At 41.5% G+C, this 26,253-nt stretch overlaps 1 protein-coding gene across 1 annotated transcript in view; it reads left to right on the top strand.

The window, feature by feature from the left end:
* LOC115310771 (neprilysin-1-like) overlaps nucleotides 1–26,253 on the top strand; it is a 163,130-nt gene that overhangs the window by 90,799 nt on the left and 46,078 nt on the right. The window contains exons 10-14 of the mRNA XM_040212952.3: nucleotides 13,873–13,971; nucleotides 14,026–14,103; nucleotides 17,485–17,597; nucleotides 17,692–17,750; nucleotides 24,907–24,958. Of these exons, the coding sequence (XP_040068886.1) occupies nucleotides 13,873–13,971; nucleotides 14,026–14,103; nucleotides 17,485–17,597; nucleotides 17,692–17,750; nucleotides 24,907–24,958 (401 nt within the window). The remainder of the gene's footprint in view (nucleotides 1–13,872; nucleotides 13,972–14,025; nucleotides 14,104–17,484; nucleotides 17,598–17,691; nucleotides 17,751–24,906; nucleotides 24,959–26,253) is intronic.

Genomic DNA, 26,253 nt, shown 5'->3' with positions numbered 1-26,253 from the left:
TACAATTTGTTTAAATGTTGGGATGCCAATCTATTGGACTCGAGATCGACCTAAAGGTGGCGCTGCTACCGCACTATCATCATCATCAAAGCGGGGATAGAAGTATGGCAGCCCCAGAGGCTCTCCACGTTCGCGCGCGAGGCGGTGTGGAGTCTTGTGTTTATTTCGTCGCATAGTATCGGTGGGAAAACAATTCTAGCGGAAATTGGTGCGCTAGTGTTCGGTGCTTCAGTGAAAATCGAATCGTGTTACCAGCGTACTGCCTGAATTTAAAAAGAAAAAAAATCGCTCGCGTGCATGTGTCGTCTGCTCTAGGCAGAAGTCGGGAGGCACGGACCACCAAGACGGATCCCTGTCTCCAGGTGAACTTCACTAGTTATGTTAAATATCTGTTGCTTTTAAGATAGACGTATTGGTTCACCAGCGTGAGAATTCAACAAAGCAATGAGTTTCAGCACGGATAGCATATTACTGCATAGAACCGGAAATCGGAAATCGTTCAATGCATAGAACCGGAAATCGCCGGTTCTATGCATTTTTTTTTTCTATTGGCTTTTGCAGTAATATAAATATTTCGCATTAAAGAGAGGTCAGTGCTATACTGTAAATTTTCGTGCTATTAGGTTCCGCTGCAGTTAATGCTTCCCTTTGCTGTGGCGTGGTGTGGGTAGGTTTTTCGGAGTCGGAACTATTCCATTATGGTGCAAAAAGGAGGAAGTGACTCTTCTATATGAAACAAACTATTCTAATATATCTGCCGTGAGTGGAAGAAACGAGTGTAACCAAAAAACACACTTCCGAGCGTGTTATTAGATGCTTTTCTTTGTAGTGTGGGATGACCCGCTTCAATTTTCTCGTTCAGGGTAATATGGAGGCTAATATCATAAATTTATGGCTAAATAATCTTCTATTAAAATATAGTGTACTCTGCAACTCCAACAAACGACCCGCACCACGACACAAACAGCATCGGCCGCAAAGACTCAATTTTACTGATGAGGAATAGCGACTCTCACGAGATTTTCAGATCACCCTCCGCCCTCACTTAACGCATATCGGGACTTTGCAGTTCGTCGATTACAGTTCAGATTATTCGAGTGATGCTTTAATTGCGATATTTGTTTTTGCCGTTTAACTGGAATCTTGTGCTGGAAAAAGTGGGGAAAAAGTAAAAGATGTCCACTTTGATATATCTGGCGTATTCTTTTGTTTTAGGACACAGGCTTGCACGGTAAACCCCTCCAGCAAGCTTGTGAATGCCATCGAGGCTGATTATACTGCTTAAACAATAACTTAAAAGATTGCTTCATTTTAAAAAACCTCCTCCTCCGGTGTTCATATTTCTGTAGGCGTCGCAACGTGAAGTTTGAAATGGGAATGCAATATGTCATTTATCACAAAGTAAAAATAGTTAAAAATGAGTAGTTTTAACGTCCTTCATGTAATATGACTGGATAATAATCATTTAACGAATCGATCGATTTATTAGTTTATGAAAGGGTTCTGATCAGTCGGATTAATTTATTAAAGAACCCCCAGCTTAAATCAAGGTTCAACGTTTTATGAAAACTATGGATTGTTGGAAATAACAAAAATATGTGAGAAAAGGTTCTACAAACCACAACACTAAGATTGTGGAAGCATCTGAATTAATATATTTATCACTTTGCTGAATTTCAACTCGTCTGAAACGATACAACGGAACCTCCAGTAAGAATAAACAACAAAAACATAAACATTTAATAAAGCGGGTCCAGGTCGGCCGGAAACGGGCTTGCATCGTCCAGATTCATGCTTCTGAATGTGCTCCCGTAGCAGACGACGCGCAGCGGTATCCCCGCTTTCGCATGTTTCCAATGTCAGCCGCACAGTGGCGACACAGTTCGATTTCGAGGTGAATACCTTATCTATCATACTCGAGTGTGCCGCAAAGCTTCAAATAATATGGCCAATTATTTTCAATGTATTCATAAATGATCTGAGTTTCTGTATCTGTCATTCAAATATTTTTTACCGTATCTTGAAGACATAATTTTGTTTCGGCAGGTTTCATCTAGTCACGAGTGTGTATTGCTAATGAATAATGTTAATGTGGTGCATCATTGGTGCGACCGCAATATAACTCTAAATCCTAATAAAACAGTAGTTTTGTCCCCTCTACGTAGGGCTGAGTGCCAGAGAGATTTAGGAGTACATGTTAACTAAACGTTGTCGTTCAATTAAGGTATTTGGAATATTACAAAATGCTGCGTTTCGAGCGTTAGGCATTATTTATAGTATTTCGCAAGAACTATTATTGTGAATTTGTATATTCAGTTTGTACCTTTTGTTCGTGCCTATGAAACTTGAGCCTAATTCGGCCGTTTGGAATTGCAATGGTTCTAGCCTACCAATCAATGATATCAAAGTAAAGTGATTTTATTTCTTATTGTTTACTCCACCACTTTGGTCGCATTGAACATTTCAATTATGCGAGTCTTTGGCGACGATACGGTTGTCTGGCACTAAACACCAGAAAACTAGAGAGATCTCCTTTTTTTACATTAATGCTTGCACAGTTTAGTAGACTATCCGAGCCTGGCGTCAGATATTGACCTCTATATGCCGAGGGTAATATTAAGAGTTACTCCCACTTTCTCAGTTTGAAAGATAAGTCTAATCAGGGATGGGCAGTATTTCAAATACAAGTATTTGAAATACGTATTTCAAATACTTTGTGTATTTTGCATTTGTATTTAATTACAAATTGAATAATGTATTTGACGTGTGTATTTAGATACTAAATCATGGGTATTTCAAATAAAATTGTAATGAAATACAATTTTGTGGGCGAAAATACATGCCCCAAATTTATTGGCACGACTCATTTTGCTCATCCTAAGACGTGTCCAGAGCAGGAAGAAAACAACGTTCTGCACGAATGCAGTGCCTCTCAATTAAGCACAAGCGTTTAGTGACTGTGATTACGGTGCTAGTCCAGGGCAAGAATAGTGACGAAATGGACGTTCACAGGCAGACTGACTAAATAAGTGCCTGTGACAACTTGTGACGCTTTCCAGCCTTGATTTCCATTCATATTTTTGCTTGGAACATTCTAAATGTGGGGTCGTCCAGATTTTCGGAACTGGTGCTAGTTGCACCAATAAAAAATGCTCTAGCTAGTGCTGCGCGTCTTGGTCGTCTCGGTTCTTTGTTGGTCTATACCAAAATGTAATCGACAAAAAAAAAAAAGCTGCTTGAGGCTCTGTACTTTTTTCACCTATTACGCCCAAGCTGATTACAGTTTTTTGTGATTATATTTCTATTACGTTACTAGAGCCTCGCACACTAACTCCCGAGTGTGCGATGCAAAATTAAAATGAGATACCCAAAAACCCGTTGCAGGTGCCCTGAAGTCGCTGACGTAAATTTTGAGGAATGTATTTGGAGGAGACCAAATACATTTGGTTGTATTTGTAACTTGTACTTAAATGCTTTTTTTAAAATGTAATTAGAATTGTAATTAATTACATTTTTGACGAAGTATTTTGTATTTGTATTTCGATACATATTTGCATGTATTTTGCCCATCCCTGAATCTAATCAGACCGATCAACCTATTAAAAAATTTTATAACACGTTCTGTACAATCAGCATCGGCATCTTCAACTCCTGTATGTAAATGTTCAAGCGTCCGTTTACTAATATTTCACTATTTCCTGTGAGTACTAAACATGTTATTTCTGAACTTATCAAAATATGCCGACAATGTTCTTTGCTACTTTCGTACTAATACAACTACGAAAGTATCGCTCGTTATTTAGCGTTATTGCAATTGTTTTGTTAAATACACTTTTCGCCAGTTTCGTTACCCATACAAGTTGTGCAGACATTATTGGCACATAAAATGTGGTTTTCAATTTTTATTCAGGCATCTGTCCTTAGCACAGAAATAAAGAGTTGAATGAATGAACGAATTGATTCAGAACATCAAGCTAGACTAAGGGCACCTCTTCGCCACAGATGTACAAAATATCTTGCTTAGAAATGAAGCGCTGAATTCCATTGAAATAACATTACTTCATACGTCCACCTTGCGGTCAAGTATGTTAGAGCAGCGCCCAGGAGCAAAGAGCTTATGACCCGAGCGTTCTTGTTGCAGAACCCGACTAGCTTTCTCCCTGTCTTGCCTGTTTCAATGTCAATGTGCATCATTCCGATGTGCGGTAGATATACCACGACTGCGTGATTCACGTTAAAGACCCCACGTGTTACAGTATAATGGCTATGTTGTTCCTCCACAAAGCCGAATCTGCTTCGTCCTAATCTAAGCCCAGACTGGGCTCTCGCGGTATAAATATTTAAAACGAAAATTAAGTTTTAGTTTTTGTTCAGAATGTATAACCTGTAATTGCACGGTCAGGTAAGCATTGTTTGTCAAACATTGAAATAGTTTATAGCCTTCATCATGCAACTAGCTTTCGATAGAGGTTTTATGCCTACTGTTCGCGGAGCATAGCCATGCTCACTTTTTAGCAAGCACAATTGCCAAAATAATCGTCTAAACAAGTATACGGTATCGAAGTTCTTCAGATATTTTTGTTTGTTTTGTGGGCACATCGGTAGTTTAGTCTCACTCTCAGTACAACTCTAGTGAAAAATACACCAGGCGGAGGGCTGGTGTGACTTGATGTGATACCAGACTTTTCACAGATGTGTTTTGGGAGATTTTTACACTAGCAATCTGGTGTTCTAGTGTAACATCAGAAATGTGGTGTGCTGGTGTGACACCAGCAGTCTGGTGTTCTGGCGTGACATCAGGTTCTATTTTGGTGTGATACCAGAGCCCCTGTTGACTGGGTGTTGCTTTACTCACAAAAAAGGGTATAATGATAAGTTTGACAACAACGCTGCTGTCATAATTACTTTATTCAAAAAAGCACAAAAGTAAAGCTTTGAAAGCTTTACTGTTGTAGGCAGTTGGCCGTGATCAACTAGAGCTTGCCCGGAGCCGCTACCTTGCGTTGAAGAACCGGGCGCCCTGGCGTTCCTCAATTCTTGGCCTTTTCACTTGCGGTTGACTCGTGTCTTAGCTACGCTGATCCGTTCCGCGTACACCTCCGCACCAGTTATCTCCTCTTCTAAGGCATCATATTTGACAGATGCCTCGATTTCCTTGTCCAGCTCTTTCAGGAAAGCAACCTTAAGTAAAAGAATAGCAAATTTTCCTTTGAGCTCACCGATGTCGGATGGATCCGTGGCGAGCAAGACGCCAATCGCGTTGGCGATATTTGTTGTGGCGGTAAGCGGGAGTCCTCTTTCGATTCAGGCAGTCGACGCCCTCCTGGCTCGTAGTAGGTATAATCTGGCCGTTATTTCCCGGGTTTCGGCACCAACAACCGCAAATAATTACAAGCTTTATTTGTTGTTTTGCTACCAGACCAAGCGCGTCGGAAGTCACGAAAGCGCAACAACACACACTATTTCGGCTTCGACTCACAGAGAAGAATCCTTTATTTTTTTCAAACTTCAACAAGAATACTGGCGGAAAGGAAAGGGAAACCCCCGAAGAGGCGAGCGCCCGAAGCTCCTCAAGGCCGCCCGGAAAAGGGCTGAGGATGAGGGGGGCACGTTTTGAGCACGAAGGAGCCCGCCGCGGGGTCTCCACAGACCACTAAGACGGGAGGAAATGAGGCACCGCGTCGGGAAAAGGGGCGTCACACAAACTAATCAAAAACAGGCTCGCGGACGGGGGGAAAACTCAACAAAGATACAACACATGTGTCACATCAAACTACGTGGTGGGCACAACAGGCTGCCTCGTGGGCACATAAGTCCGTGTGGCGTTACACCCGAGTTTCTTGGTGTGCCCTCCAGGATGGTGCGAGGGTACACGAGCATTTCTAATGGATACACCAGGCTGGTGTGCCTGATGCACTAGCATTGCTGCTGGGCACACCAGACCTTCTGGTGTCACACCAGGATTCTCTGATGTCACACCAGTATTGCCTGGTCTATTTTTCATTAGGAAAAACTTCGCACAAAGTGCGACGTAAAAAAAATTGTTTTCGTGCAAAGATCGTAAAAATGTTAGGTGCTCGAGAAGATCACTCATTTGCGTCAAGTTTTTATTTCAAACTCGATTTGCCACCTTTCGCCAATTGAAAAGCACGGCGTAAGAGACCAAGTACGCAACTGATCTCGTCATTTCATCGTCTCCTTCCGCACGATAAAGTCCGTCTGCTATTATCAGCAAAACGTCTATTTTATGGAGTAACGCGAAAACGCAGTGTCTGAAGTAAGCAGCAGGCAACACCATAGATTCTTCAGAAAGTCGTCCGCTCATGTGAATGCCGCAACGCTAGCCTAAGTCGGAAGTGCCGTTGTGTAGGTCGACACTGAGAGCGGAAAGCGGTCGCTTGGCGAACCCTTGGCGGTTATGGCGAGGTACACCGCACGCATGGGTCTGAGAATATATATTTATTTATTTATTTACATACCTTAAGGACCCCATTGGGGGTATTACATAAAGGGTGGGTACATAGCGTAAAAACAACTCGCATACAAAGTATATTAAAGTTTTCGCCAAGCGAAGCGGAGTGTTGTGAGTTGTGTCTGCGGCCAGCAAGCACCGTTTGACCAAATACCATGCAAGCCTATGCTGGCAACTCCCGCGATGCACGGGCAAAAAGTGATCACAGCGCCCATAGCGAGCTCGGAGTTTTCGCTAGCAGACGAATTCTCCACAACAGGTTGGTTTTCATTATCTCCGTGCGAGGGGACCAATGAAAAAAAATTCACGGGTGTTCGCTGCTTTGAATGTTAAATAGTAGGTGCCACCTCATGAGTACATTTTCTTCGCTTGGGAAAGATGTCACAGCTTTCAGGGTGAAATTTAGTGCTCTTCTGAAGGAAAGCCTCTGTCAGAACTTATGTTATCCAGGCAAAACACGAATGTGCCGTCGCCCTGTTTCTTGAAAAGGGCATTGAACAAAAATATCAGAACATAGCTACGTTTCAAGTTTACTGTTCTTATCGACCAATTCGTTTTGTTGTTGCTATTCCCACTTCTCACAAATGTATTGCTTAAAATTATTTTGACGAATAGGCCAGCTGGCTATTCCCCTTAATATTGTCTCCGGATGAAGAAGCAAAAGGCAATTTTGAACCGCGTACGTTACTGCGATGTCAGTATGCTTTGGAAGAAGTCGACAGTTTGCATGCAAATATGGCGCTAATACTGAAATTAATAAATAAAAATAGACCTATAAAAAAGTAGACTTCTCGCGCGTGCAAATGAAAAAAATAGAAAAGGCCGTACCGCTGATAAAGGTGATTTCGGTCACGTTATATACGGTGCACAAATTGCGCTTGTTAGCTGCGGGATGACTAACGACTCCTGCGACTTTTACTATAAAGGCCGACACCCGTTCTACGGCTCTGGAACTCCTTTTATTTTTCAGTCTATTTTCTTTTTATGTTAAGGGTGACGCTGCGCCTCCGCGTTCATTCTTCCTCCTGCTTTCATGTTGTTGTTTTCGCTTTTTTTTTTCTGTTGTTTACTTTACGGTCGAACTATCGCGTGTTTTGCTTTGCTTGTTTGGCTTAGTTTTTACTTTCTTTTCTTCGCTACTCCCGTCGGTTCGTCTAGTACTCTAGGCCAGGACATTTGGAGGGTCGTCTGCAACTTTCTTGCTATTGTTATTTTTTTTTTCTACGATCGTCTGCGATAACCTTCTATTTTTGCCTTCAATTAAGTTTCGAATCCGAAATTTTTATATGCGCTTTTCGAGACTTAATAAGTATATTAAAAAGTGTAAGCACGTTATACATTTCTATTCGGATTTTATTTCAGTACGCGGCGAAGTCTGCTATGGGTCATCATAGCAGACTTCGCTATGATAACATGGAGCGCAAATTAGCTGTTGTGGGATTGAGGTTCAACGGGTTCAGTCCCGTCGTCGTCAGCTGATCCGGTCCAGCTGGTCCGGGAGGACGCAGCGAGCGTCCTCCCGGACCAGCTGGACCGGATCAGAGAACACGGAACGTAGAAAGTGAAATCTTTCTACGTTCCGTTTCCTAATGGGAAGATTCCCGATGCATACTGTGAGTAAAGAGCTGTGGGCGTTTTCAACAAAATTACGTAGTTTTGATTGAACAATAGACTCCGGATTGTTGCCCGAAATCTGCTGGTTTTATGCTTCGTGTTGTTGGACTGTGTTTGCACAGCGACGTGTTTGCACAGCGAAGCATACCGCTCGAGGAGATTCGGTTTTGTAAACGACCGACTATACAGAATTTCAAGAAAATTTAAGTCACCACCGACCTTTTCCTGTAAGTCTCGTGTGAGTTTGTTGAGCTAATCATGCGGTGTGAATAAATTAAGGCAAGAGTTCCTACCTGTTCACAGATGCATGAGCTGAGACCATTTTTTTATATACTGAACATAGTGCTTTTTCTTTATTGTTGGGAAGAGGCGTCGGTGCATTTATTATGGTACAATCTCTTAAGAGTTGAGAAATCGGGGAGAGCCTGCAAGCTTTCCCAACTTTGTCCCTTCCTCTCTGGCACTGCCCCTAGTTTCAAGGTTCAGTTTCTGTAGGCATGCCTACTAGCAGGTACAAACTGCTCTAAAGCAGGTAAAAGACAGGGGAAGTCACGACGGTGCCGACTCCGTATTTCTCACTTTTCGCAAGGTGACTGGGTACATGCTTTTGCGAGGTATGTGGAATATGCAAACGATTTTGTTATGCCCGTCCTTCGCGTCTTTTCACCGAAATGAATAAGGCACAATCACAAGCCAAGATTTACAATAACTGTGTTTGCTACGGTGGTCCATTTAGTTGTATTTTACCCTGCTCTCTGCAACGCCGTGTCATGACGAAGAGCTGGAACGGTCACAGTTTGTGCTGGCCTACCAGTTGACAGAAACCCGCATCGCCCACATCGGCACCGAGTGCACTTGGGCTGTTGATGCTCAAGCCTTTCATCCGCGGCTTGTCGCCAGCTGATCCTGCTGTTCGACTGTGAGGAAGCGGCGAGAGTGACCTCTGAAGTAAATGTAAATCCTCGTGCATCTAGTTATCCGATATCAATGTGTGGAAGATGTCCAACGTGTACTGAGGACTGCAGCTGCGAGCGTTTTGCCTTTCTTTTATAACCAAAACCAGAACAGCGAGATAACTGCCATGCGTACTCCAAAATGTGGGAAGCAATAAGTTTCAACAAATTGAGTACGTTACCGGGAATGTAGGCGAGACGGTGCAAACTGTTTAAACGCTTGCAGTATCCACGAGAGGTACCAGGAAGACGACGTCAACAGAGAATGAGCTCGCGATTCAGCCTAATCCAGTGCCACGGGCCAGTAAATCTCGGAAGTTCTGAATAATAACGTATAAAAAAAGCAGAGACAAAAAAAATGCATCAGCGTTGCATTAGTGATCACGATTAACACCGGTCACAAACTCCCAAGCCCCACCGCTCCACTCGACACCCACAGGACAGTCGACAACAAACTTTTTGTTGTCGACTGTAATTTTTGTAAAACACCCGCAGCTTTCACTCACGGTATGCGTCGGAAATCTTTCACATTTTGAAACGAAACGAATTGAAAGATTTACTTCTAAAGACACCCGCTGCGTCATCCCGGACCAGCTGAACCGAATCAGGTGACGACGACGGGACTGAACCAAGTGTGAACACGTTGAACCTCAACCCCGCAACAGCCAATTTGCGCTCCGTGTTAGTGTGGGTTTCTACTTCCAAGCTTCGCACCACACACCACGAACGTTTCAGTTCTTTGTCGCATCGAGGTGCTGCACCAAACACAACCAGATCGCCGAAGTCAAAGCAGTGCTGTTATGAACGTTGGACCCTGTGACGCCCTTCGCTTTTAAAGCACACACGACGATTACGCATGATACTTTCCGTCTTTCGGAAACATCACAGAGGAACTTCTATGGTCAAGACTTCGCTATATATGATCGCAAACCGCAGAGCTTCTCGATTTCCGTCAAACCAAAAGAATACCGGCGCCATGTTGAACGTACGTTGTTACCAGATTTTCTCCGACCAAAGAAGAACTACGAACGGAAACCCGCTCTAGCTTCCTGCGTACCTCGGCATCACCTCCCCCCCCCCCCCCCCCCCCCACTGATCCGCGGCGTATCTTCAACAAGACGCACCGGAAGTCGAGACGCGGCGTACGTCGTTCAACTCCGCAGCCAAGTCAATCCAATAGCAAAACCAAGAGTTAGGGGCGGGGCGTACTTCTCCGCGGGGGTCGACAGAGCGGGAGTTTCAAATGTGAAGAGGCTCTGACTCCGACTAAACAACGTAAATATTTCAAAAAAAAAATTATTCGCGGAAGATTTGTTTTGGGACATGCTTGTTCGCATTTAGTCTGCTTAAAAAAAAAACGCGTTTTTGCAGTCACAGGCATTGCATCACTCATGAAAAAATGGTCAACCTGCAGGCGAGCTCGTGCGTATTAATCATTATTTTTAAACCCCGAGACTGAGAGGAAGCTTGAAGATAACTTAGAACAAACTGAAGAGAGGTGGTAGACAAACGACTTAAACTCATCTAACAAATTCACACTGAAAGAGTAAGAACACAGAAAATACACGAGGGACAGACACACACAGTTCTTTCAACGAGCAACTACATTTAATATGTAGCTGCTCGTTCAAAGAACTGTGTGTGTCTGTCCCTCCTATATTTTCTGTGTTTTTATACTTTCAGTGTGAACTGTACTCTATCCAACGCGCTCTGCTATGTGTATCATCTAACAAAATTTATTTAAAAGAACGCTTTTATAACCTTCTGCCAATGTCGTCTACAACATAAAAACTGACTTAAAATTAAGTGAAATTGAAAACAAATTGGTGTGCTCTTTTTTTTTCTACGCTCTGGACGACTTTGGAGAAGGATATAAAACGTTGCATGAAATAAATTTTACTAGCTGAGTTTCAGATGGTTGTCTCAACTTTATGCTGTTTCTTTTATTTGTCTTCAAGCTCCCTTGAGAGTCTCAGGGTTGAAACATCATGATCTGATGCATAACTGATCTCGGAAGCGTCAGGCGCATTCTGTGTGGTTGGTATTGCGGCATCGGAAACATTTGAGTAGTGAAGAAGCAGTGTTGGGGGAGTACTTCAAGTGCATCGTACTTCAAGTACTACTTCAAGTAGGTTTAGGAAACTTCTACTTTACTTTAAGTACATTGTCTGAGTATGGACATGTACTTTGCCTAAAGTATTTTTTTTTCTTGTACTTTCTGAGGAAAGTAGAATTCCAGACTTCAAAGTACATTTCCTAAATATGGTTTTGTTAAATTTGTAATACGAAATAATGTTTCGTAAATTCCGAAGAGATACTGGGAGGAATATACTACCCTCACCAGAAACGTGAGCGGACTTCGCATCGCTCCGTTTGTTCTGGGCGGCTTTCCCGTAGCCTTTCTTATCCCTTTACTCTTCGTTCGGTCAGCGCAAGCAAAACGGTGTAAATATTATGAGAGCAAAATTGATCACAATGTAGCACCTGAAACTGCGGTGAGAAAAATTTAAACTTTCAAGTCGAAGAAAAAGACAACAGCTGGACACCGTCATGATGTTTAGAGACAATTTCTTTTGTCTTTTCCTTCGACTTGAAAGTTCCTTAATTTTCTCGCACCCCAATATCAGGTGTCGCATTATGATTAAATAAAACCTTTTGCTTGCGAGGACATTTCTCTATCATAAAATTGCTTGGGAAAGCTAGGGGGCGGACGTCATGCTCTCTCCTAGTGTAACCACCTTGGGCGCAACAATCCAGCCACTTTGGGTGCAACAATCCAGCGCATGCGGCGCCAACCTAAGAATAGGAACTTCTCAATTTGGCTAAGTTCATGAAAAAAATTACTCTGTATCTTTATCAAATATTTGCCGCTGTTTTTGAAAATAGGTCATGCACCCCTGATTACCCCTGAGCGATGCATACCAGTTAAAATATCACTGTATAGGGAAATGAAAGGGCGTCATGAAAGATTGTGTTAAAACATTTGTACTTTACTTTGAAAGTACATTGTATTTATAGTACTTTACTTTGAAAGTACATTTTATTTATAGTACTTTACTTCAAGTACATTGCATCCACTGTACTTACTACTTTACTTGAAGTACACCACGTCTCATTTACTTTGTACTTTACTTGAAGTGCCCTTTAGTTGTACTTTACCCAACACTGTGCAGAAGTAAACTGCTTCACCTATTCGACGAGCTGCGCAGAGTGGTCTCCTCCGTCTAGGCGTTGTGACTCCGCTTCGGCTTTGGGGTAGGACTCGGCCAAGCGGAGTTCACAATCAAGACTGAGATCCTTCTGGAGTCTCGAGTACCAGGCGTGCACGGACGGCTGTGTCACGGAGACTGACGATGAATGCTTTCAAAAGCGTGCAACATTGGGCAGTGGCTTCAGGTGCATACTCGCAGTTGGTGACGATTGTTCGAAGCAGTGCTATGAAGTATTTGACCCATTTATACTTCTTTCTTTTTAATGTATATTTGTGTTTGCGGATTCTTCTACAGAAGGGCCTAAGGCAAACTGAGCAAGTGCCTGACAAGGATTAGCCCTTTCTGGGTGTTCAGCGGGCCGCATAAACATTAAGACGAAAAAAGACACACTGCACAAAATTTTCAAATAAATTCAATAGCCAAATCTAATCAAATTGGAAACAACCAAATGATTAATATTCAATAGCAAAGACAAACTAAAACATAAGAATTATAAATATTTTTACGGAATAGTCGAATAGTCTAAAACACATGATTTTTACACAAGTTTGTACTAGGGTCAATGAACGAAATATATCAAATGGTGTTCATGAAAAGGGAAAGAAAATAAAGAATACAAAACCACTTTTTGCGCAACGGAATTATAAAAATAGAAAAATGTAAATTCAAGGTCATTGAATGCAAGGTCATTTGAGGCAAATTCAAACCTCAGAGATATCAAGACAGGTGAACAGGTGCTAGCAAAATGCGAGAGCTCTGCAAGCAGGATTTCATTTTTCTTTCTTAACGAACCGAAAACAGTTTCGCCCGATCGAATTATTTCAATTACTTAGGTGTTATGTGTTTTTTTAGTTTCTTTACTAGCTCCTGGTACGCTTTATTCGAGAAGCTATTCAGCATATTGAATGTGTCGGCACGAACTGAAGCGATCAATAAGTTCTTGTCCGCGTCCACCAAACTTCATCGACATCAAGACAAGCATAGAACTCTATACGATACAGTCTTCATTGCTCCTCGTCGGGCGGAATGTCTCGGGACCATAAAAGCGATGGGTAGAATTCTCCACCATCCTCGTTGCATGAATGTGATCTACTCCTGCTCAGTCCGCTCTTGTCTTGACCCTCGTCGCCAGTGTAGTGATTCCGTGGGTCGGTTACTACTTAACTGTTGACAGGCCGAAGAGACCTCGCTAGATTCTAGCTAATCACCTCGGAGAGTGATGTGCTCGAGCTCAATTCATCAGCTCGAGCTGCGCCGACGACGACGACGATCGTCTTAGTGGTCAGCTCAACTTGTGTAATCTGATCAAGGTTAGAATGTATAGTTTTTTAAGCTGCTTACAATGCTTTAGAATGTTGCTGAGTTGTTCATTTTGCTATACGTTAAACTGCATGGGAGCAGGGGCTCGGCTATGCCAAATATAGTACAAAGAAGAAAAAATGTGTAGAGCTGGCGTTCCGCGTAAGTGACCGATTGTTTTGTGATAAAAACAGTACATTACTTGCATTTTGTATCTTGGGATATTTCACAAAATATGTGGCAAAGGTATAAATTATACAGGTCAAAATTCCTGCGATAAAATATTGAAAATTCTTTTAAGAAGATTTTTTGTTTTCATCAGATGGACAAATTAGTGGGTGTGCTTAACAGTACTTATGGAGAGATGATTGAAAACAATACATGGATGGATAACTCTACACGTAAGGAAGCAATGGAGAAGGTACTGATCCTTATCAGTTTTGTGAGTATGTACTAATGAGGTCATTCATTTCAGCTTCAAAAAATGGTAGCGAAAATTGGTTACCCTCCTTGGATTCTGAACGACACGTATCTTAATGGCCTTTACCAATACGTAAGTTATATTACGTCGATTACAGAATCATAATCGTTCATAATGTGGTAAGATTTGTTTCTATGCTGCAGAGATTTTCAGGCGTTCTAGACTTGATATCTACAGAGGTTGCATAAATATGGCAATACAGCCTATAGGTTGAATTTTTTGTGATATTTTATATACAAGGTGTTTCATTACAATTCTAACTGTCTCGTTAAACTGAGTGAGAGTCAGACAAATGCCATCTTTACAATGTATTCATAAAGCTTGGATGACATTAGTTGAGGAGAAAGTCGTCATGGGAAACAGGCTATCTAAACTAAAATCCGTTCATGAACTTTTTAGTTATTACTCTTTAGGGTCATGTTTCAACGGCGTTAGAGGAGATGTACGAATTTCTAGCACGTCTCGCAACATTCAGAGCATGCTTCATATCGGCCATCTTTGTAAAGTCGATCTCGGAGAGCCGGAGAGCCGCTTCAGCGCGTTCATGAACCCTGTAGGCCGCCGGAGGATTGACGCAACAAGGGAATTTTCCGAAGTCAAACCATAGCATGCGGCGAATCAATTTACAAGCTTTACATGGCCTTTCTGAAGGCACGCTCGTAACTTGTGCGCGTCGACAGCGACGTCGTTTCGCCAGCAGAGCAAGTCGTACGCGTTTTGCCGTCAGAGCGTACACGCGGCCCTCATCAGTGTCGACACAGATCTGCGATTCAAGGTGTGCCAGTACTGTTGCATATGAACATGGACCAAGGAAGTTACTCTTGCTAAAATTGTGTTTTAGAAACAACGCAGGATCTACGAACAGATCGCGTCTACTCGTGCTTATTTAAAATCGGGAGCAACCTACTTCAGATTTCAGTCGCCACATTTACTTCTGTGGCACGCCGACACCATTTCCCTGCACATCCCATCTCACAAATTGTGTTCTGCGCCCACGAAAGGACGATTTTGAGAACTTGGCTTCGCATGTGAGCCACATCGCCATCGCGGACACCTAGTTGCTACGAACTAGGTGTCCGCGATGGCGATGTGGCTCACACGCATAATTCGTTGTGTGCATGAAAACTCGCGCAGAAAAGACACTTTCAAAAGCGTCGCGCTCGCTGCAAAGGCGGTGCTGTAGAGGCCGTTGTAGTTTATTTGCACTTGTGACGTCATAGTGGCACTTCAGTGAACTGACAAGTTGCAAAGACGCGAAACAGTAAAATCATTAGGAAACATAGGCTCACAACGGGCTCGCACCTTGCTGTGAGTGAGGCTTTATGTAGGTAAGAGCAGTACCTTCGCGGCGTGGGTTATTAGCACTTACAGCCACCGAAGTGTAACAAGGAAGCTTACAAGCAATAGAGTGATTCACTCTTAGAAATTCACCGAGATTTAAAACACACGTCGCGAATGCATCGCGGTAGAGAAGGAAGTCCAAAGGTTTGCTCCATTACAGTTATATCCTGAAAGGTTGCAGTCCCCGATATACATAAATCCTGTAGGTTGAAAACAGCCGTGCACTTTTCTACAGTACATTACATTAGCGATAGATAGCACCCTTTTGTTCACGCTAAGTGTACACATCGCGAGACTGTTAGTGCAAACATGACACCGGCGCTTTTTGCGTTATTTTCGAACAGCAAATTAAAAAAACGCAAAGCTTCACCACCCATTTCAGTTCCCCCAAAGAGTTATTCTCAAGACATACGTAGTTTTTAGAGGGATGATTTCAACTGTCAAAATAAAAAAGGAAAACCCGACGGTGGTTTCCTCGTGCTAACTGCTCAAGGGCTCGAATAGGAATAATAAACGAATAAACGATGCATTTGTGACACATACCCTTTTCCCATTGCTTTCGTTGGCGCCACCTTGCTTGCAGAGAGGGACACAGCAATTTCATGACGTATAACCGGTAGAACAAGAAAATGGTGGAGCACACACCAGCGCGCACTAACCCGCCCAGCAGCTTTTCTGGACCTAACTAAGATGGCGGATCTAGATCTTCTCGCGCCTAGTAGATGACTCTGCGCATTTCGTATATCTAAAGCTCCTTGATAAAGGCGTTTTTACCAGTACCGCCAATTATTGTTGTGGAAACGCACAAGACACGTACCACGAGCGGGTGCTCCGCCACCATTCGCCTCGAAGGGCGGCTTGAGAAATGAGCCTTGTGCACTGGCGTGTTTCACGCTACTTGCAAGATAAACGCAAACACATCGAGGGGCTTTACGTATATATCCTATTGACGGCAATTGCTGCCAAAGGAAAGACTAATAAAAAATGGGAAGGTGCAATAGCAAAATGGGCGTCAGCCCTGCCCACATTGACGCTTAGTAGAGTGACGTGGTCGTTTCGGTCACGTCGACACGTGTCGTCGGCGCACCGACCAAGAACAGACTGCCGAGATAGTAAAAACGTGACTGAAACGACTGCGTCACTCTTCCAAGCGACATTGTCGGCAGAGCTGCGACACACTTTTTGTGGGCCATTTTTAAATTGGAATAAAAATGTAAAAGTTGAAAAAAATTAAATCCTAAAAACTTATGTCGTATTGCTACACTTGTCGTTCGTTCTGTCCTGTAATAATAATTTATGTCAATACTGCAATTTAAACGAATTCCCTAAAATCAACATTTAGAATTAAACAATAAAGTTAATGAGCCAACGTATCATGACGATTATTCCCTCATATAGTTTTTGTTCTGCTTGATAAAAACAGGGCGAAGACCGGCACTCGCCTAACCCTCACCTCCATTTTACAAAAATATATGTTCGAGTTCAAAACCAAGCACCCTGTACATGCGGCTGGTCGGATATAGAGGGTGTTCATCAAAACTCTGAATGCTTCAAAAAGTAGAGTTAAAATAAATAAGTGCTTGACTCGAAGGCAAAGTGAATTTAGCGTAATTATCTTTAGATATGCTATATTTGAGTACCCTATCTTCAGACTTGAGTAGGCTCTCACTGCATAGTCCGCTTAAGACAAATTCTGCTTAAAAAAAAAAGGTTTCCCTTCGATTGTACGCACCTGCTGCATAATTCACACCCGGTTCACAGTTCGGATCTGATGCCAAGTAAACGGGAAAACATAATTTCATACATAGTACACATTTCACAAATGCCTCCTTTTTAAGCTCAAGAAGTATCTTGCATCATACAGAAATCATCATTAAACTATTCTTCCATTCACAAAATCCGTCATGTATCGTCATAAAGCACGATCAAGGAGAAACAAATTCTTGCGTAGTCCGTACGATGGCCCGCACCGCGTAACATTTACGTTAACAAGCTATAGTTCGTTATCTATAGTCCTTAAATATGGTTTATGTTTTATGGGGAAAAACCACGAGGCATGCAAATTATGAACATGTGTGTGTGAGTGTGTGTGTTCTTTTTTTGCCTTTATAGGCGCCTGCAATTTTTTTGAACTATTCATATCTGAATGTTCGACGCGGCCTGAATTTAAATACCTACATTCAAGAACTTCTGACTTTACGAAAACCATATAAGAAAGAAGATGAGTGAGTATTGTCAATGCCTGCTTTCTCGGATTTATTTGTTTGATATAGGTATCACTCATGTGTAGAGTTACACTTTTTTTATGAAACTGTGCAGGTGGTTCACAGGTGCGACAGCGATAAATGCGTTTTACGGTCATTTGACTAACGAGATCCGTAAGTACCCAAACAAAAAATAAATTTTAGAGCAGTGGAGATCCATTTTAAATTTTCCCTTTTCCTTCCTTAGGCTCAAGACAGTCATCACGGTGCACTAGATCACGTTGTTAAAGAATCTCTCAAATTAATATTTTATTGCGCTGTGGGTTTGCCTGGTAAACCAATCGAAACGAGACTGAAACTATGCAGGAGCAGCTTAGAGAAGCTCGATATTTTGTTTTTGTTAATTTATTTGAAAATACTATGAACACTCTCTTGAGTGGCATTACACAAAGGGTATCGGTTACAAATATGCGCACATCAATGCAGGGAGCTGCTGACAATTAACACATATTTACACGTACGCAGTACAAGTTTGTGACTAACAGGTTAACAGCTGAGTGATTAATGTGCAAAGGCTGGGGTGCCGTTTCTACACACACGATTTTATGCGCCAGTCGGCTCCTGGCTTCAATCGGTCTTATAAGAAAAAAAGTAGTATTGCTTAAAAAGGTCGGTTCGACTGTAGGACGTTTGGATTGTTTTGGATTGGTGTAATCTGCCTCATCCTTCTTACCTGCTGGGCGAATATATGTATTTGGGGTACAACTAAACTTGCTGTTAATAATTTAAAAAAAAAGTCATTTTAAGCGTTGGATTTCTCGCCTTGTCTGAAATGGTTGTAGATTGCTCGATTGGAGTGTTTCAATTAGAGATGTCATTCTCGGTAGTTGGAGTGAATAAAGCCAGAAGCTTGCCTTTGCACCTTTGCTTATCAATTTATCAATATTTTGTTATAAGGGTATCATATATCACAACTGTCTTCTAACGTGGGGTTTATGTATGTTCTATACGAGCCAGTTTTGACTTATCAGGTTGCTTGCCTTAATTTATTTATTAGCTAGCATATATTCCTCTATGGGCTAAGCAGGCGGTATCAATGCGTTTTTTCCAAGTCAAATCTTTTGGGAAGGTAACCCCGAGATACCTGAAGTCTTACACTATTCCCAGTTCTTTGTCACCACAGAATTATCGAAAAAAAGGAAGGTCCGATTCTTAGTAATATGGGCATATAAAAACTTTACAAAATGTACTTTAATATTTCTAGTGTAGCACGATTCCTCTATACGATCAAGACATACATTTAGTGATGTTAGTTGTTACGGAGAACTTACTGTTGAACAGGTAGTACAACCGTCCTGAAAACGTCTGACCTGAAAGTAACTGCATTTCAACGGGGTTTTTTCGACATGACTGAAATTGTTCATCACCAGTATCACCATTCTTAGTCCCAGGATTTATGCTTCAATTTTGTAACTATGTAAAAATGCCATTTTTTTCTTATGTACATCGTGTCAGCATTAGTTTTATTTATTTCATTAGTCTTTTGCACTGCGCGAATATGCCGACGTTTCCACGCGTTTTGGTTTATGTTTGGCGCCTTTTCGTGGTCATAATTGCTGCGTAACTTCATAGTTAACTAAATATTAAATTTCAAACTGAAATAAATGTATTCATCCAACTAGGGTTTTATTTTCTGTACTTGCTTTAGCATTCATTTTTGTGTTTAAATTCTTAGTTGGGTTTATTAATTTAGTTTTTGTTCGTTTATAATCACTTTTTCTTCCCCATCCTTATGACTGTGCAAGATGCCTAACCGGCCCCTTAGTCAAAAAGTGTGAAGACCCCTGGTTTAATATAGTAAGATTGAACCCTGTTAATAATAATCTGATGTAGTCCAAAGCAATTTGATTTTGATAGTTTTCCGCATGTTAGCCTAATAAACGCTTTATAAAAATGTATGCCGATGATATCAACTTGTGAATGGGGCCAGCTGAACATAAAAAAACACAGAGAGAAAATATCATAAAATTGGCACCGCTGGACCAGCAACATTTAATAACACCTCTTTTTCTTTTCTGCCAATCCTTGATGATGGTTTTCTTTTACTTTACAATAACTTAAAATGTTTTAATTCTTCACACCTGAGTTAGGTCTTCGTTTTCTTTACACTTAATTCGGAATTTCTTTTCCTGCAACGCATTGACCTTTTTGCTGTCGGAATGTTCTTATTTCTTCTCTTCTGTCTTCTCTAAACCGATCCTCCTCTTCTTCTACCTCTGCCTAAAACTCACGTTACTCCGCAGAAAAATCTTCTCTGGGTTATGTAGTGCAACAGAAGGGGCAATAACACAGTCCTCACCTTTTTCTTCGATGGCTAGGTCTTCCAGCAGTTCACGGGCGAGTTTATGTTTATGTCGCACCACGATGTTCACGTTGCACAGCACTGCCTGGCATTGGCATGCGCGACAATAGGTTGCAAGGTGTACTGTTGCTGTCAAGTTTCGCAGAGATGTGGCGTGTTCCCTGGTTCTATCATTAAAACAGCGCCCTGTCTGCTCAATATAACTCCTTCCAGATGTTAATGGGATGTTATAAATGACTTCTTTTTGACATTGGGCGTTCCTTGTTTTGTGTGCGATGTTACATGCTTCTCGGTGCCTACCTTGGTTTTCGCTTACCCTGCCGCACGTAGAATACCCCTTGTTCGGCGCGGAGCTTATCACTTGGACCCCTTACCATTCTGCGATCTTTTTCAGTCGGTGAGTGATGCCATCAAGGTATGGTGCTACCACTACGGGATTTCCAGTATTTTTCTTTCTTGTTCGCTCGATGCCTTCCTGTCCGCGCTTCAACTTCTTGGAGATTTTTTTCACTTATTTATACCAGTAGTGTTTCCGGATACCCAGAATCAAGTAGCCTAGATATCTGAGTGTCAAAATTCTTCTGGATCTGGTGTTCACATGACTTCTTTAAGGCAGATGTTAGTGCCGTGGTGGCGAACCCACTTTTCACGTTCTTTGAGTGTCCGGATTTGAACGGAAGACACCCTTTGCAGGACCGAGCTTGGTATTGCCAGCAGACGTGGCCATCTATAAAGTCTAAGGCAAGATCAAGGAATCTGATAGATTTGTTTTCGGGTAGTTCATGAGTGAACTCAAGTCCTGAGCAGCTCTGTTGAAAGCATCTCATGACATACTCGCGGTAACCGTTGTTTTGTTCTACTAACTCCGTGCTACAAAGTATTAAAAGATAATCAACGTAGAGGAAGATGACTTCAATTCGGGGATCTTTCATGCTTCCTTGGATAGCAAGTCCGCATGTTGCGAGACGCACATCGCTGAAGGAAGGAGCCACTCGAGACCCGATGCATACACTCCTTTTCTGCACATACTGCTGATCTTGGTAGGAAACCACCGTCGCCCTTCAGGTAAACACTTAGGAATTCCAAAAAGCTGTCGAGGGCCATGCCAGTCGCACTTTGGAATCACGTAAGACCTTGCTGTCCAATTGTTTCTCGAAGTATGTTTAGGAGGCCTGTATGGGGGATAGAATTATGCATATCATTTATATCAAGAGAAAATCCAGATGCAATGTTAGAACCATTTTCCTGCAGAAAGGAGATCACACTTTTTAAGTTCGAAATCTTGAAAGTGTCTTGTACCTGCACTTGGGACAGTTGTTTGGCCAGAAATGTTGGCACTTGTGCTTGCGAAGTATTTCTTTCTGATACAATTGCCCAGAGGGGAACTCGCTCTTTGTGTGTCTTGGCAGAGAAAAGGACCGACACATGGTTATTCTTCGATGCTTGGATATTTATGACAAGACTGCCTAGGTGGTTGTTTTCTAGTATCTTAATTATGGCTTTTTTTTATTGATGCAGTTCTTTTTTGATCGACTAGAATAAAATTTTCTGCGATGACTTGATCGGCTCTTTCTCCGTACTTTTCTTTATCGAGGACGACAAACCGAATTTGGAATTTCTTTTCCTGCAACACATTGACCATTTCGCTGTCGGAATGTTCTCAATCCTTAGCGTAGGTCTGATAAGCATAGTTTTAGATCTTTTAGACGCTCCATCCCCACTAATACAGCTAGCTTATACTACTTTGGTCAGAACTAAAGGCGTTTCTTCCATATGGTCACTGTGGCAGGCATACCTAATTAACAGCCTAGAATCCGTTCAAAGGGGAATCCTCCGTTTTATTTATTCCGACCATTCCCCTTACGCAAGCATATCAGGATTTCGCAGTCAGCTAACCTTGACACTCTTTTCACCGTAACGGCGTGTCTCGTCTTTCTCTTCTTCATCGGATCTTTTATTACAACAGTAATCTCAGACAAAGTTTGATATCGCCTCCTTACAGCATTTTCCCTCGTCTCGACCATTCCTGTAAACTCCGTCCAATTTAATCGTCAACCGTCAACCACCAAATGTCTAGTTTCACCATTGGCCGTGACGAACGACTGGAACTCACTGCCTGACGTAATTGTTTCCTTAACTGACACTAAGAACTTTTGTGCAGCCATTAGCTTATTATTTCTAACCCTTAACTAGATTACAGCGTGTTTTTGACGATAAATAGCTGTTATTTGTTTGTCTTTTGAAGTGTTCACTCTGCTGTATAATGCCCCCTGGGCCTTCAACGAATAATAAATAATGATGATGATGATGATAACATTCCATTAAGTTGTGGTAGGTGTTATATTGGGCAGAGAGGGAGCTGTATTAATGAGGGAACCAGTGGACATGCCACATCTCTACAAAACGTGACAGCAACAGGACACCTTGCAGCGCATTATCGCGCATGCCAATGCGAGGCAGTGTTCTGCAACGTCAACATCGGAAGGCGACATAAAAATCAACTCGCCCGTGAACTGCTGGAAACCCTAGCCATCAAAAAAAAAGGCGAGGACCGTGTTAGTGCCCCTCCTCTTGCATTACACAACTCAGAAGATTTTCCTGCGGAGTGACCTGAGTTCCAGGCAAAGGTAGAAGAGGAAGATCGCTTAAAAAATACTTAATAGAAGGAATGGGAACATTCCGACAGCAGAAAGGTCAATGCGTCGCAGGAAAAAAATGTTCCGAATTAAGTGTAAAGAAAACGAAAACTTAAATCAATGTAAAGAATTAAAAAAATGCAAGTTAGTGTAAAGAAAAAGAAAAGCGGAATCAAGGATTAGCAGAAAATAAAGAAGAGGCGTTATGAAGTGTTTCTAGCCTAGCGGTCCGAATGTTATAATATTTTCTCTGTGCGTTTTTCATGTTCAGCTGGCCCTATTCATAAGCAATGAGCCAACTTGCACAGCTTGTGCCCGTGACATTGACTTGTCTTTCTTTGGGCTACTGCGGATGCAATATTAAACTACTGGTTTTAGCCAGCTGAAGGATTGTAGACAAACTCGACCGGCAAAGCAAATTACTGGTTCTTCTTGAATGACACTAGGAGACTCCGGGAATCTCTTTGGTTGAATCACTGCCCGGGACTGCCGATAAGCGTTTCTTAGATTAACGCGTTTTCGATGTTTCAGTAGTTATAAACGTTACACTTAATTGATTCGAATAACTTTATTATTAAAATATAGGTAACATAAGGGTTCTTAACCTTTTGCTTATCCAATGTACCCAATTAGGTTAAATGTTCACTTGTGACTTGGAACAAACAGTCAGCGAAGCTCCGAAAGGCTCTTCGTGCGTCGGAAATCTTTTGCAAAAACAAAAGGGGATTTTTTTCACATTTGATACCTGAGAAATTGTAGTTCCGTTAAACACTATCCGTTAATAAAAGCAATTAACTTTGGCTCTAAAAGGTGTAATATATATTTAATATGTTCTATTTTGCTCACTAAACGGAAAGTGTAATTTAGTTATTATTCACCCCAACAATAATTCGCAGCACTGGAGACTACAGGTATCCTTTCAAATGTTAAATGCAATTTTTGTGCTCAACCATTATTTGCAAGTTGATTACTTTCAACCTTTAAATGTTCATTTAAATTTTGCTTCTAAGTTTTTCAAATAAAAGTTGGCTATAAATTATGTTCTTAATTCCCTCATTCGTTGTTTTACATTAATAACAGTGTGTCAAAAAAGAACAAAAAACAATATTTTTGGACGGAAATAAAATGTGATCGAAACGTTATTTAATATCTTGTTCCGGAGTCAAACCAAAAACTTTGCTTTTTTTGCTTTAAAGAAAATGTTTAGTTACTTCAGTATTTGCTCCACACAACGAGGAATGTGACAGCCGTCGGTAGGTGGCAGACGTCAGAGGAAACAGAATATGCTCTCAAAGCGCTTTTCAAAAAGAAAAAAAAAAAACGAGGCTGACGATCAGATAAAGGTTAAAAGGCGCGAACAAACAGGACGAAAAAGAAGACACGTACGACACGGACAGGCACCTTTTTTTTCTCTTTTTCTCTTGTCTCTTTTTTTGTCCTGTTTGTTCGCGCCTTTTAACCTTTCAATCGATATGAACCAGCTAGCCCCAAACAAAGTTTTACTGACGATCAGCTTTATTCGACAAGCGAGCTAGGCCGACTGGACATGGCATGCTTGCTGGAAGTGCTGAATAAGGTGCGACACCTTCGAAGAAGCACGAATGTATTTACATCTAGGGAAAAACAAATGAAACGCCAACCGGAACTGTAAACGTGAGCACATGTGGCTGTTGAGTACAAGCTATACAGGTCAATGTGGAGCAGGCGTTCTCGGCGCTGAAATTTACTTGATTTGAACGGAGGTATTCCATTTCACCGAGTACACTTAATGACGTGCTCCTTCTGAGATCCTTCACAGCTCCTTGAGTCATTCTTCCTCGCGGTATTTTTCCCCCGCATTCTTCAATTTAACATTTTGTAATAACTGAGCACTTGCTAAAGCATTTCGGCGATCTACGTTATATATAAAAAAATGTTTCTTTTCTTAATTTTGATTATGATTCTTTTTTTTTTTGCCCCAAAACACAAACTGTTAGGAACCGTTACTGACCATTATTTCTTCGTGCCTGAGCTCAACTGGAACAGAAAGTTTTCCTATAAAACAGAATTGAAATCAGAAAAAAAAGACGTACATAACGGAGAGTTCTAGACACCTAATAATGCAGTTAGTAATTGCGTGACCTTTCTGAATGCCTTTAATCACTATCTTCTAAATTCACAACACATTGTTTTGTATTAATCTCCTAAATTCACTACAGATCATTTGCATATTTTCTTTCCAAAAATGTTCATACCTTAGTATTTGTGAAAATGTTAACGAACACTATTTACTTAGTGCATCAGTGGTTGTTCTTGCTGAATACTTAGGTCAGACATACCTCCTATATTTCAGTCTTCCCTGCTGCAATACTTCAGCCGCCATATTTTCAAGACGGTGTGCCTTCGTGAGTGGTTTCAAAAATTTAATCGAGTGTGTTCTCAAAATGATTTCCTACAATACGAAAACGTGTCGGCCACTGCACCAGCAGTGTGGTAACTGTAATTATAACTGAAAAGACAACTATACGAGATTGGTAAAACAAATATTGATGTCGACGCTTTTAAGGGTGGCGGCGTTTTTTGGCCCTTGTTTTCCTCGCGACTTGAGTGTGTCGTGCGCATTGCAGTGCAATGGGTACATAATACGCAGAGCACCGCACACAGTAGCATAAATCCAAAATAACCAAAAAATGCATAGAAACAATTTGAGCGTATATTGTAAGGTATCCGAAATTAGTATGGAAGGAAACTAAATCTTAATTAATTTATACTTCGTTTTTCGTCGTATATCCCTCGAATCACAACATACTCGGGCCAATGTTTCTCCAGTTCCTCCATTCTCTTTGAGAAGTGACTTTCTTCTAGGTTCCCAAAAAATACTCGGCAGCCTCGATGGCCTCTTTCATTTGGCCCAATGTTTTCACCAGTCAGAAATGTTATAAATCTCGGAGCCAGGTGTAAGTACGAGGAAGCCAATTCAAGCAAGTGTGGTGGATACGGAAGAATTTTGAACTTCAGTTCTGTCAATCCTTGCTCATCCAGCGAAATTGCTAAATCCAGCTAATTCGCCCCGGATTGAGGAGATGCGACACCCACATTGCATAAAGGCAACTTTTATCTTAGTATCTAAACTATAAATAGGGTTCCGTGTGTTCGGTATTTAATTTTCTTAAAATAAGTTTTTTTTTTTTTCTTATCGTGTCTATATTTTGACGTTCCTGACTGTTCACCCCGCGTTCGGGTGAAGTACTGTACAAAACAGCCAAGAAACGTAACTAAAACATTTTAATTTATCGGAAGAGTCTGAACCTGGAACCGGTGCTGATCAGCTCCCTAGCTCGTGGATGCGGTCGTTCCTTCTCTGCTCGAGCACCTCGTTTTTCTCGTTCTTTCTTCGTTTTTTTTCTTCAACCAATGGCTTTTTGGTTTTGTGGTATTTATAAACTTAGATAAACAGGTCTCATAAAAACCTTCGGCGGTCTCGCCGAGAATATACCACTACAGTATCTTTCCTTTGAGTTGGTGTTCTTGGGTGTCCAATTTCAATGCCGGAGAGAAATCGATGTTTATCGGTCTTGTGTTGTAAGGCGACTTCCGAATTACTTGAGAATATGTTATGGTATAAATTATATAACGTTAGTATAAATAATATATAATAACAGTTCAGTGCGGCTGTGTTCCAGGTCAATGAGAAGAAAAA

This window comes from Ixodes scapularis, unplaced genomic scaffold (assembly GCF_016920785.2).
Source record: "Ixodes scapularis isolate PalLabHiFi unplaced genomic scaffold, ASM1692078v2 PGA_scaffold1__304_contigs__length_218370807, whole genome shotgun sequence".
Taxonomy (NCBI): Eukaryota; Metazoa; Arthropoda; class Arachnida; order Ixodida; family Ixodidae; genus Ixodes; species Ixodes scapularis.
The sequence above is the reverse complement of the archived record's forward strand: the minus strand, read 5'-3'. Positions and strand labels throughout refer to the sequence as shown.